Source organism: Garra rufa, chromosome 22 (assembly GCF_049309525.1).
Source record: "Garra rufa chromosome 22, GarRuf1.0, whole genome shotgun sequence".
Lineage (NCBI taxonomy): Eukaryota > Metazoa > Chordata > Actinopteri > Cypriniformes > Cyprinidae > Garra > Garra rufa.
The window spans coordinates 22,194,116-22,206,038 of NC_133382.1; the positions used below are offsets into that span (position 1 = coordinate 22,194,116).

General features: G+C 36.6%; 1 protein-coding gene across 1 annotated transcript; it reads left to right on the forward strand.

Moving 5' to 3' along the window:
- Nucleotides 1-5,051: 5,051 nt before the first annotated feature.
- Nucleotides 5,052-9,130, forward strand: bambia (BMP and activin membrane-bound inhibitor (Xenopus laevis) homolog a). Its single transcript, XM_073828697.1, has 3 exons — nucleotides 5,052-5,466; nucleotides 7,223-7,504; nucleotides 8,231-9,130. The coding sequence occupies exons 1-3, from the start codon at nucleotides 5,391-5,393 to the stop codon at nucleotides 8,656-8,658; spliced, it is 786 nt and encodes a 261-aa protein (XP_073684798.1). The 5' UTR covers nucleotides 5,052-5,390; the 3' UTR covers nucleotides 8,659-9,130.
- Nucleotides 9,131-11,923: the final 2,793 nt, after the last annotated feature.

The following is an 11,923-nucleotide window of genomic DNA, read 5'->3' on the forward strand; positions in this document are numbered from 1 at the left end:
AGGACTTGTATATGACAATTCCAAAGATGAAATGCTCTATTTGCCAAAAAAAGGAGGCCCAACACCATACTAACTGTGGTCTAAAACCAGGTGTTTCAGTTTCATTGTCCAACCCCTGTATATAAATATATATATATATATATATATATATATATATATATATATATATATATATATATATATAAGTCAGTTATTTAAAAATGTAAATTTTATTTGGAACCTGAAAAGTAAGACTGATAACTACTTGGTTAACTGCTAGTTACTGAAACTAGTTCTAAAGAGACAGCCTGGACAGAAATTAACTGGTGGCTTGTGTTGTACATTTGATATTCCATCTGAAGGTCTATCTGAAGACTTTACTTTTACTATAAATATACTAAATATAAATGCCATACTGCATTTTGTTAAGCGGACTGGTTAAAGATAAACAAGAGGGTTTGGAACACAACCATGGCCTTTAAATGTCTCTTGACTAATAGCACATCAACCGCATGATGTGTCCCATCATTTAAAAGCAGTTCAAAGCAGAGTTTCTATAGGACTCAGATGTGCCTCAGCTTGAGGTCTTGAGATGTGAAGAGTAGGTTATGCTAGCATGCTGAGTAACCCAACATCAAATGTTCTATGGTTTCAGAAACATATAACTTCTTTAAAGCATGACAAGGTTGGTGAAAATCATAATAATATGCTCTGATGATATTTTATTAGCTATTTTACTGGCATTCAAGAACAAAAGCAGAATTATTTTGTTTTAACGACAGTTGAAGGCAAAAGTTTACATACACCTTGCACAATCAGCAAAATGTTCAGGGATCATACAAAATTCATGTTATTTTTTTATTTAGTACTGACCTGAATAAGATAGTTCACATAAAAATATGTTTACATATAGTCCAGAAGAGAAAATAATAGTTGAATTTAATGAATGATCCACAGCTGTTTTTTTTTTTTCGTCGTTGTTTTTTAGTGATAGTTGTTCATGAGTCCCCTGTTAGTCCTGAACAGTTACACTGCCTGCTGTTCTTCAGGAAAATCCTTCAGGTTCCACAAATTCTTTGTATTTAAACCCTTTCCAACAGTGACTGTATGATTTTGAGATCCGTTTTTTTTCCAACTGAGGACTCCAGAAGGAAAAATTATGTATTAAGAGCTGGGGGTGTAAACTTTTGAATAGAATGAAGAAGGGTACATTTTTCTTATTTTGCCTAAATATCTTTTTTTTTTTCATTTAGCACTGGCCTTCAGAACTACAGAAGATACTTACATATTTCACAGAAGACTAAATAAGTTCAATTTAACCTGATCATTAAATTTCAAAAGTTTTCACCCCTGACTCTTAATGCATTGCATTTGCTTCTGAAGCATCATTGAGTGTTTGAACCTTCTGTAATAGTTGCATATGAGTCCCTTAGTGTGAAAAGATGAATCTTTTCTTTCTTTTGGAATTTTGTATGAAACTATTTAATAAAAGTGTGTGCCTGCAATTGTACATGCTTATAATAATAATAAAGGCATGTAAGCAAAGCAAAAGAGAAAGGAATAATCTATTTAGCTGTCTTAATCATTAATAAAAGTCTAAAAAATAATGTATGGCATTGCAATTAATTTGCAATAAAAGAAGGTAAATGCTTTTTTTTTTTTTTTTTTCAAAAGATTTTGTTGAAAGGATTTTCTCAGGTGTGCAGTATGAAATTAGTTTATTGATCTAATGTTTTCTAGATGGAGAATAAGTCGACCTCCAATTCACTACTCTCTTAAAAATAAAGGTTCTTTATTGGCATCAATGGTTCTATGAAGAACCTTGAACATCCATGGAACTTTCAAATGCAGTAAAGGTTCTTTATAGTCGAAAAAGGTTCTTTAAATGGTTAAAATGCTCTTCAAAATGGTTCTTTTAGAAACTGTTTACAGAAAGGTTCTTTGGGGAACCAAAAATGTTTCTTCTAGCATCACTGCGTAAGTGTAATATACATTTCTCCCCATCTGTACCAGCCAAAAGTATGAAATACTTTTTATGTCGAGACGAATCTAATAATTCAGTATCCCCTAATATCCAAATCCTAGGATCAGAACTGATTGGGATGCCTATAATATATCAATTATGTATTCCCAAAAATAATTCAATACAGAACAATTCCAAAGCATATGATAAATGCATGTATTTCAGAGAGTTGTGTTTAAAAAGCATTTGTTTATATTTCTTTTTAACGATGTGTTTTAGAGCTACTTCAAAATGTATCGTTATAGGGTTTGGGCCATTTCTTTATCAGCTGAGGCCAATTAGCATAAAGTCTCCCCTGTATTCATAGCCTACATAACCATTCCATGTGCCAGCAGTTTAGTTCTCTTTGTAGCTACTAATAATGTGGTAAGTGATTGCATTTCGATCGAAATTAGAATTATGAACATGGACATAAAAAGTGGACACAAGAGGGCAGCACCTGATCATTCAAACGGAAAGACTTCGGGAAATCGTCTATGCGGCTGTTTTAAATGGTAATTAACGGATATTAAATTCGACACGAAGTTGGATAAACATGTTTGTCTAAAAAAACGTAAAAAGTTAGTGGCCTTAACTTTCTTAACTACGAACGAAGAACGTGACTAAATTGTAATGTGCTTGAGAACATTTAGTCTGATAGGCTTATGTGAAAGACTTGAACTGCATGAGTACTGTATTCCACATCATCTTGTGATTCCTTATAATTAGGAGACTAAACTGTTCTTTGGAGTGGATTACTGCTGAATAGTCATTATTCCTAGCGAAATTACTGAACATTAAAGCTAATATTCTGAATTAACTAAGGTGGGTCAAATGAAGCATAATAGAAAAATGTAGCTTTTTTCTCTTTATCCAGCTCACCGGAGCATTAGAAGTATCGGTAGTGATGGTTCGCAGGGCAGTTTCTCTGACGCTTGGATGAGTCTGTGGAGGTGTGAATCTCGCCATTTGAAGGGAAGACTGGTTTTGAACTGGCGCCTCTGTGAAATTACCAACAATTAGGATAATTGCTGTCAATCCGGTAATTTCTGTAGGTCTCTGAATGTGTCCCCTGAAGCGGAATCGCTTGTCTTTAGCCTTTGACACTGAATCGATGGCCATCTATCAGATGTGAGCGTCTCCCAGTCTGTCTCTCATCATCAAACACTTCCCTATCTCCTGCGCCACTGCCGTCCGTCACTACCTCCAGCTATAATAAACCACAGTACGCCAAAATTCCACACCAAATCTATCTATATACATATATCTATAGTTTAACTAGCCTATAGTATAAACTTGCCTCAGTAGCCTATATTAATAATGAAGTAAATGCAAGCATCTTTCATATATAAAATCTTAGTTTTCCAACAAAGCGATCTTCTGGCAATTTCTGAAGTAAATTTTGTTATGAATTTGATGAAAGGAAGATTTTAGGGGACGAAAAGTAAAAACTGGTGACATCTAAATTATTTGTTAAAATTTAAGTCTATTAACTCTTTCACCTTTTAAATAATAGCCTGTTGTAAAAACTTGCCTCAGTAACCTATATTAATAATGAAGGAAATTAAAGAATATTACATTCTGTTTTTTTCAACAAAGGTATCTTCTGGCAACTTCTAAAGTAAATTTTGTTATGAATTGGATGAAAGGAAAAGAGTTTAGGGGATGAAAATGAAAAACTGTAACTCAAAAATGGTGTCATCTAAATGATTTTTTAAAATTCAATTCTTATACCCTCTTTCACCTTTTGAATAAATAATAAATAAATAAAGATACACAAAATATGTACGCAACAAAACAGTTAAATGCATAAAGGTTGAACTAGCCTGTTGTATAGACTTGCCCTACTAGCCTATATTATTAATAACGTAAATGAAAGCATATATCTTATTTTTCCAACAAAGGTATCTTCTGACAATCGAATTAGTAAAAAAGTCAATTTTGTTATGAATTCGATGAAAGGAAAAGAGTTTAGGGGACGAAAATGAAAAACTGTAACCCAAAAATGGTGACATCTAAATGAGCCTATGAACTCTTTCACCTTTTAAATACATAAATAAATAAAGATTAACAAAATATGTATGCACCAAAACAGTTAAATAGCTACATAAAGGTTATGTAGGTAAACACACACTATTAGCCTTCAACCTCACAGACTTTCAGGCAGATTTTTCAAGTTAACCTCAAATGGAATGTTTACCAAAATAACGGTTCTAATTATGAGTTTTGTTTTATTATAAAATAATTTAAATAAAATACATTATAGCCCACTGTTTGATGGCTAGGTCTAAACGTTTCCATAAACAGCCTATAATGCAGCACTAGACTTGGTTATATTTGTAAAGCATTTATTTGTTTATTTATTGAAATGCCTTCAATTGTGAAGCACATGCCCTGACCAAAGTGCTCAACACATTAGGGCGGGTAGGGCAGTTGAGATATCGATCGTTGTGCTCTGTGTGTTTTGCATGGGATTGTCTGGGGGGTAATTGAGTGTCACTGTCTGTCTGTGTCGTCTCGCTGGCGCCATGTGCCTCTTTGGATTGCTAATTTCTCTAACCGACCCGCCTACATCCACTCTCTAGTGCAGGCCTGCAGTATCCACCTCCAGCAGCCTGGGAAACACTGTCATATGGCTGACAAAGCACTGAAACATAGTTTCAATCACTTCAATACGGGTCTTCCAAAATAATAATAATGAAAACACAATATTAATTCTATTAACAGAATTAAACATTAAAACCTAAATGGCTTTGATATGGGTCTTTAAATCTTGATGATAAAATTTATTAGGTTTCTGTTTCGTAATCGGCCACACCAGCTTGCATTTTAATAACCATTATGTTATTATGATTTTTTTTTCTGCTACCTGTCTCATCATGCGATTCTGTCTCAGCATCTGTAGGCGGAAAGACAAATTATATGACCGCTGTGTGAACCAATACCAATGCCAATAGGACGATGTATGTAAATGAACCAACACAGCAGACCAATGAACGTTCACGTGGGCGTGGCTACGCTGCTCCCAAAACTGATCCAGTGAAATTTCCCCGGCCAGTGAGCCGCTGCTCCGTGATCGAGGATAGTTGTCTAAATCTTAATTTCTTTTGTATTCTTTTGTATTATTTAACGAATCCGTTTTCTATGTGTTTATATTTTCGGGTTTCTTACGCATGACGGATTGGTTCGGTTACGCACAAGGAATGTTTCTGTAGTTCGGATCTCAGCAGTTCGGCATTGGTCTCTAATGGAACAAGACGCAGCCTTTCTGTTCCCGTTTGTTTTTGGATACAGCGCAGATCACAGATCTCTGGGAATGCAGTAATCAATGTAGGACATATGTAACAAGTCCTCAAACCATTCGGAGGGTCTTGCCACAGGGTATCAAGACAAGGAAAAGCAGTTGTAAATGGATCGCCATTCCAGCCTTGTTTCTCTCTGGTTTCAGCTGGAACTTTGCGCGATGGCTGTTCTTCTCACGAAAGGTAAGACTGAGTTTATGTAGCCTTTTCTAAAAGCACAAGAGACTTGTAACATGTAAACTACAGCGCTTAAACACAATTGTAAGTCCTTAAAAATGTTTATATTTGTGTATACATTTCTGGTCTTGTTTGCCGAAGAAAATAAAAATGCGTTTCGCGTGGCTACCATTTAAATTAATGCTACAAGTAAACAGCTCATTAAAACTTCAATTCAATTCTTAAAACTGCATTTATAGTCAATTTTCAAATCCATAATTGTAGCGTAGGAAATACAACAACAGCAAGTATTCGATCTAAAGAATGTTTTGCAGTCCAGTTTAAAATGTCCAAAAACCATCTTAATCTATTTTGACTGATCTAATGTCATCTAATAATGCTTTAGAATAGATAGAAACCTGCTATTATATACATAGTTCCAAAACACAACTATGTAATTTTCTAAACATGTGTTAAGCATAGATTTGCAACCAAAAACAGCGTGCTATAGATCGTTTCTATGCATTTTTTAGATAAGCACAACCATAACAGATAAACACATATAATAAATCCATGATTTATTACTGATAAGAAGAATTGTTGAGGTATTTCTTACACTAATGAGATGACATGTAACCCCAGCTTCGGACAGTGTACACAAGCAGCTTACAACAACACAAAGGCCGTGTTTATTTGTGTTCGTGTCGTGTTGTGTGTTTAGTGTTGTTTCACATCCACACGCAGTGATAGTTTGGCGGTAGGCGAAAATGATGGACTGACTGAGAACTTACTAAAATAGCCTACAAGGGCGAGATATTAAACAATCAGTACTTCGTGTCGTCTTATAGCTTTTCGCGTTTTTAAAAATATTTACACCTCATGTCATTCGAAATCTGTATGACTGTTTCTTTGGCGCACAAAATGACATGTTAAGCATGCCAGTTTCAGTCAGCATAGCATTGTTTTGAAAAAAGATGGTGTACAACTAAACCGCGACTGATGCTGTCGGCCCTTCATATTCCCTTTTGTGTTTTACAGATGAAACAAGGTTATACAAATATAAAACAACACGAGTATGAGTAAAAGAAACAATTTTCATTTTTAGGTGAACTGTCCCTTTAAAAGTTACCCTCCGACTTAATGCCAGGTTTGACCACAAGTGAGTTTGCGTGCTAACTGAAAAAGGAGTCCTGCTCTCACCCCCCTTTACGAGTTTCCATTTGGGTTGAAAGAAATTGACTTTGGCAAACAAACCACTAATTATAAGCTACACGGTTCCTGTTTTATAAGACAGACTAAAAGGATCCTTTGCATGAAAAGCCGTGACACAGTTCCAGTGTTGAACTGCCACATATTAGAGTTCTGACACAAACACTAGTCACAGTGCAGTCTCTTTTCGCCTCGCTCTGGCACAACATCTGAGTTTAGTTGTTTAAGTTGCTTATTTTCCCTCACATCCTCTTTGGCGAAATGCAGAATGCTGTCTTGGTAATAAAAAGTTAACCAGTTGTGGCACTTGAAATAGTAATAATGTCAGACAGCACAGTTTAATTCTCTAATAAAATGCTCAATTTGTTTCAAATGGATGTGATGGGAATTTCAGGCACATTTTCAGTTGCCGTTGATGGTGCTGATCTAAAAACGTTTACACAATTAGTCTCAAGAATCCTTGGAAAGGGTCCTGGAAGCACATCTAGACAGTTGTTTTATGATTTAACATATCTAAGATTGTGCATTAATATAAATAACGTATTTTAACTAACACATCTTTTCTGTTTTCCAGGAGAGATCAGGTGCTACTGTGACGCGCCGCACTGCGTTGCCACTGGATACATGTGTAAATCAGAGCTCAACGCTTGTTTCACCAAGGTCCTGGACCCACTTAACACGAACTCACCTCTAACACACGGCTGTGTAGATTCGCTATTAAACTCAGCAGACGTGTGCTCCAGCAAAAACGTGGATGTTTCCAGCGGAAGCTCCTCTCCTGTCGAGTGTTGCCACGATGATATGTGTAACTACAGAGGTTTGCACGACCTCACGCACCCTCGAGGTGATTCGACAGGTGAGATACACAAATTTGACTAAAAACGAAAGCTGTGTGAATAGATTGTATCGTATGTTCGCTGTTTGTTTCATGGTTTGAAAAGATAATCACCCAAAAATGAAAATTGAAAGCATTACACATCTGTATGACTGACTTTCTTCGGTGGAGCGGAAACATGTTTTGAAATGTTTATCTTATGGGTAAAAAAAAGTTTAAACTAGTTTCAGGTTTGTAACAACATGAGGGTAAATAAACGGTCAGAGAATTTTCACTACTTAGTGATGTCTATATGTGTAGATATTTTTGTTTTATCTAATCGAAGTAGGTTACTATCTTTATGATGTCTGACGTCAATCCTGTGCAAACATGGACCCTTGTGACAGATACTTTAGTATCAGACGTACACGTGCGCGCACATTGACTTTTACTGTTCTCACGGCTCCAAACTGCAGGCTGATATTTAATGGTTTCCAGTGCAGTGTGAGTTTTTGGGTAACTGGCAGTTTACCTTTTAGCACTTGGATTCAGATCACAAACTTTTTATTGCACGTGGATCATGAAACGTTCCCACTGTGCTGGAATGTGCTTCTCACAGTGTCCTTTGACAGACGGCTCAAGGCACATAAATATAATCCTGTTTAATGAAAAAGGAGTGGAACAAGTACAAACGTAACACGTAAGCGTTAAACCTCATGCTGTTTTTTCATTCACTAAGCATTGTTCTCTCTCTCTTTCTCTATCTAGACCGATACTACAGCTCCAATCAGAACCTGATCACAAGGGTGCAAGAGTTAGCATCCGCTAAAGAGGTGTGGTTCCGGGCGGCAGTGATAGCGGTTCCCATCGCGGGTGGGCTTATTTTGGTTCTGCTGATAATGCTGGCGTTGCGAATGCTTCGGAGCGAAAACAAGCGTCTCCAGGCTCAGCGCCAACAGATGCTGTCTCGCCTGCATTACAGCTTTCATGGACACCACCATGCCAAGAAAGGCCACGTGGCCAAGCTGGACTTGGAGTGCATGGTGCCGGTAACGGGACATGAGAACTGTTGTCTGGGCTGCGATAAGCTGCGGCAGACGGAGCTGTGTACGGGAGGAGGAAGCGGAGGCGAACGCCTCCTATCTCTTGTGCACTGGGGGATGTATACAGGACATGGCAAGCTGGAGTTCGTATGACTACTCGAAGCTTCCTCGTTAGGGCACAAAAGGGTAACTGTGTAGTTTGCTGTCGTAATTTTATTATCGTCCCGCTCGGCGTGTTATTTTATTGTCTCCATGGAGAGCGAAGAAATTTCAAAGGACACAAATTGTTGTGTTTTCTCAAAAGAGCACTTTACTTGAATTAGAATGGCCGGTCACTGTGGGGCTGTGGTGAAAATAAAAGAGGCGGGGCTAAGGACTGCAAGCTCGGCCCCTTCCCCACAAGCCGCGTCCTGTGGATCCTGGAACGACACTGAAGACTGAAGGATTCGTAAAGACGGTCTTATTTTGCACATTTGTATAAAACGGACTAGATGACTATGGGGTTGTTGGAAAGCTGCATTCGAAGTGGCTTTTTTGAAGAATTTTACACTGACACCAGGGTACAAATAAGGTTTGTTGTAGTCAAATTGTATGAATAAAGAAACCAATCTTGGCTGTAACAAATCACATGCCTCTGCTTATGATTTCATTAATTAAAGGGATAGTTCACCCTTTTTTTCTGCTTACTCCCAGGGCATCCAAGATGTAGGTGACTTTGTTTCTTCAGTAGAACACAAGCAAGAGTCTGTCAGTCATATAATGGCAGTCAATGGGATCCACGGCTTTGAGAGTCAAAAAAACATACACAGACAACCAAATTAAACCCTGCGGCTCGTGAAGATACATCGAGGTCTTAAAACTCAAAACAATCGGTCTATACAAGAAACTGAACACTATTTATATAATTTTTTTTACCTGATCCACCGCAATGTCCAACTGTCCCGAGTGTGTTCACAACAGTGGCGTGCGACGAAGAGCAAGCAACCATAACTTCAGTTGATCAGGCTCAAAAGTTGGGAGTTGGTGATAAGTCAACACTCCCGAATGAGTTTGCGCAAGCAAACGTAATCTTTTAGTTTTTAATCGGTTGCAACATTCAGGATAAGCACAAGTAATTACCATTTTGAGTATCCGTCGTACCCACAATCTCTCTGTGTAAACAATGAGTGACGTATATGCACGAAGGATCGCTTCTGCACCTGTGTCTGCTATTCCACTGTTGTGAACACACTCAGGACAGTTGGACATTGCGGTGGATCAGGTAAAAAATGACTGTTCAGTTTCTTGCACAGACCGATTGTTTCGTGTGTTAAGACCTCAATGTATCATCACGAGCCGCAGGGTTTAATTTGGTTTTGTCTGTGGATGTATTTTTGACTCTCAAAGCCATGGACTGCTATTATATGACTGATAGATGCAACGGTTTGAGTTAAAAATTTTCATTTGTGTTCTACTGAAGAAACAAAGTCTTACATCTTACATCTTGGACGCCCTGGGGGTAAGCACATAAACATCAAGTTTTCATTTTTGGGTGAACTATCCCTTTAAGCACATTTGTGTAATTGTGTTTTTACCGCTGTCTGTGTGTGTGTTTGAGTAAGGAAGGTCACTCAGTAGCAGGGAAACTGACACAGGGGCCTTGTTCTAAAGTAGTGCCCTTCATCTGACTGCGTCATCTCTGAAACCCCTCCAAAAGGGACACATTACATCTCTCTGGCTCTTTCGGCTGCTCTCTTGGGATTAATACTGGAGGTAGAGCGAGTATTTATTTAGTAAGTGAGGGAATGTCGGTAAGCTGTGAGTTCGGAGTCCTTCGCCTGCACTCGCTGAACACAGTAATTCCCTTGTATGCACTCTGGCTTGACTTTACAATCCACAAATCACAGGCAGATTTAAGAACTGTGAAACGTTTTTTTGACCTAATTTGCTTGCAGCTTTACACACTGAAGTGTCCTTAAGACCAGAAGCAATTGCTAACATTCCTTTGCGATATAGTATGTTGCAGTAGACGTGTACAGCATAGGCTCCATGTGACAGCTAGCCCTCTTTTTCAGAGGATTGTTGGTGAAATTGACCTAATACGGTGGTCCGGACCTTTTAAAAATTGCTTGTCATTTTCTCCTGATGATATATGTGACCTAACTTTAAAGGTGATTTTTCCTCAGTTTTTATTTTCTTATTTTTGCATCCTTGGATTTTCAAATAGTTGTTTCTTGGCCAAATATTGTCCTATCCTTACAAACCATACAATCATCAATAAAGCTTAATTATTCAGCTTTTAGATGATGAATAAATCTCAGTTTAAAAAAAACGACCCTTATGACTGCTTTTGGGTCCAGGGTCACATATTATCACCAAATCTTGAATCTTTTTGTCAAAAGACAAATTAGCTCAGGTATATCTTTTTTAACTGATTTGTCATAGGCTTCACTGATATGAGTGCATGCACCTCGGTTTTTAAGTGAAAAAGCTTAATTTGTGTATAATTTTGGCAATGTTTACTCAAAAACCACTGTGCATAAGCTTAGATCAACAAGATCTACGAACAATCAGTTATAAATTAATAATATAAAATTTATATAATTTTTTGGGAAAAATAAAATCCACAGCATGAAGGTTAATATATTCTTAATTCATAAAATTAATGTGTGAAGGGCAAGAATTCTGTAGGTTTATATATATTCACTACTAGTCAAAATGTTTTGGACAGTAGATTTTTAAATGTTTTTTAAAGACGTCTCTTCTGCTCACCAAGCCTGCATTTATTTGATCCAAAGTATGGCAAAAACAGTACAATAAAACGGAAATATTTTTACTATTTAAAATAGCTGCTTTCTATTTGATTATATTTTAAAATGTAATTTATTCCTGTGATCAAAGCTACATTTTCATCATCCTTACTCCAGTCTTCAGTGTCATGATTTTTCAGAATTCATTCTAATATGCTGATTTGCTGTTCAAAAAGCATTTTTTTATTATTATTATCAATATTTTAAACAGTTGGTTACATTTTTTCAGGATTCTTTGATGAATAGAAAAATCCAAAGCTAAAATATTATATGAAATAAAAAGCTTTTATAACTTTATTACGCTATACTATTCAAAATCTTGGAAAAGAAATGATAGAAAATAAATAATAGAAATTAATTCTGAAATCTAATATCAGAATATTAGAATGATTTCTGAAGGATTATGTGACTGGAGTAATGATCCTAAAAATTCAGCTTTGAAATCACAGGAATAAATTACATTTTAAAATATATTAAAATAGACAACAGTTATTTTAAATAGTAAAAAATATTTCAAAATGTTACTCTTTTTGCTGTACTTTGGATAAAATAAAAGCGTGCTTGGTAAGCAGAAGAGACTTCTTTAAAAAACATTAAAAATCTTACTGTGCAAAAACTTTTGACTGGTA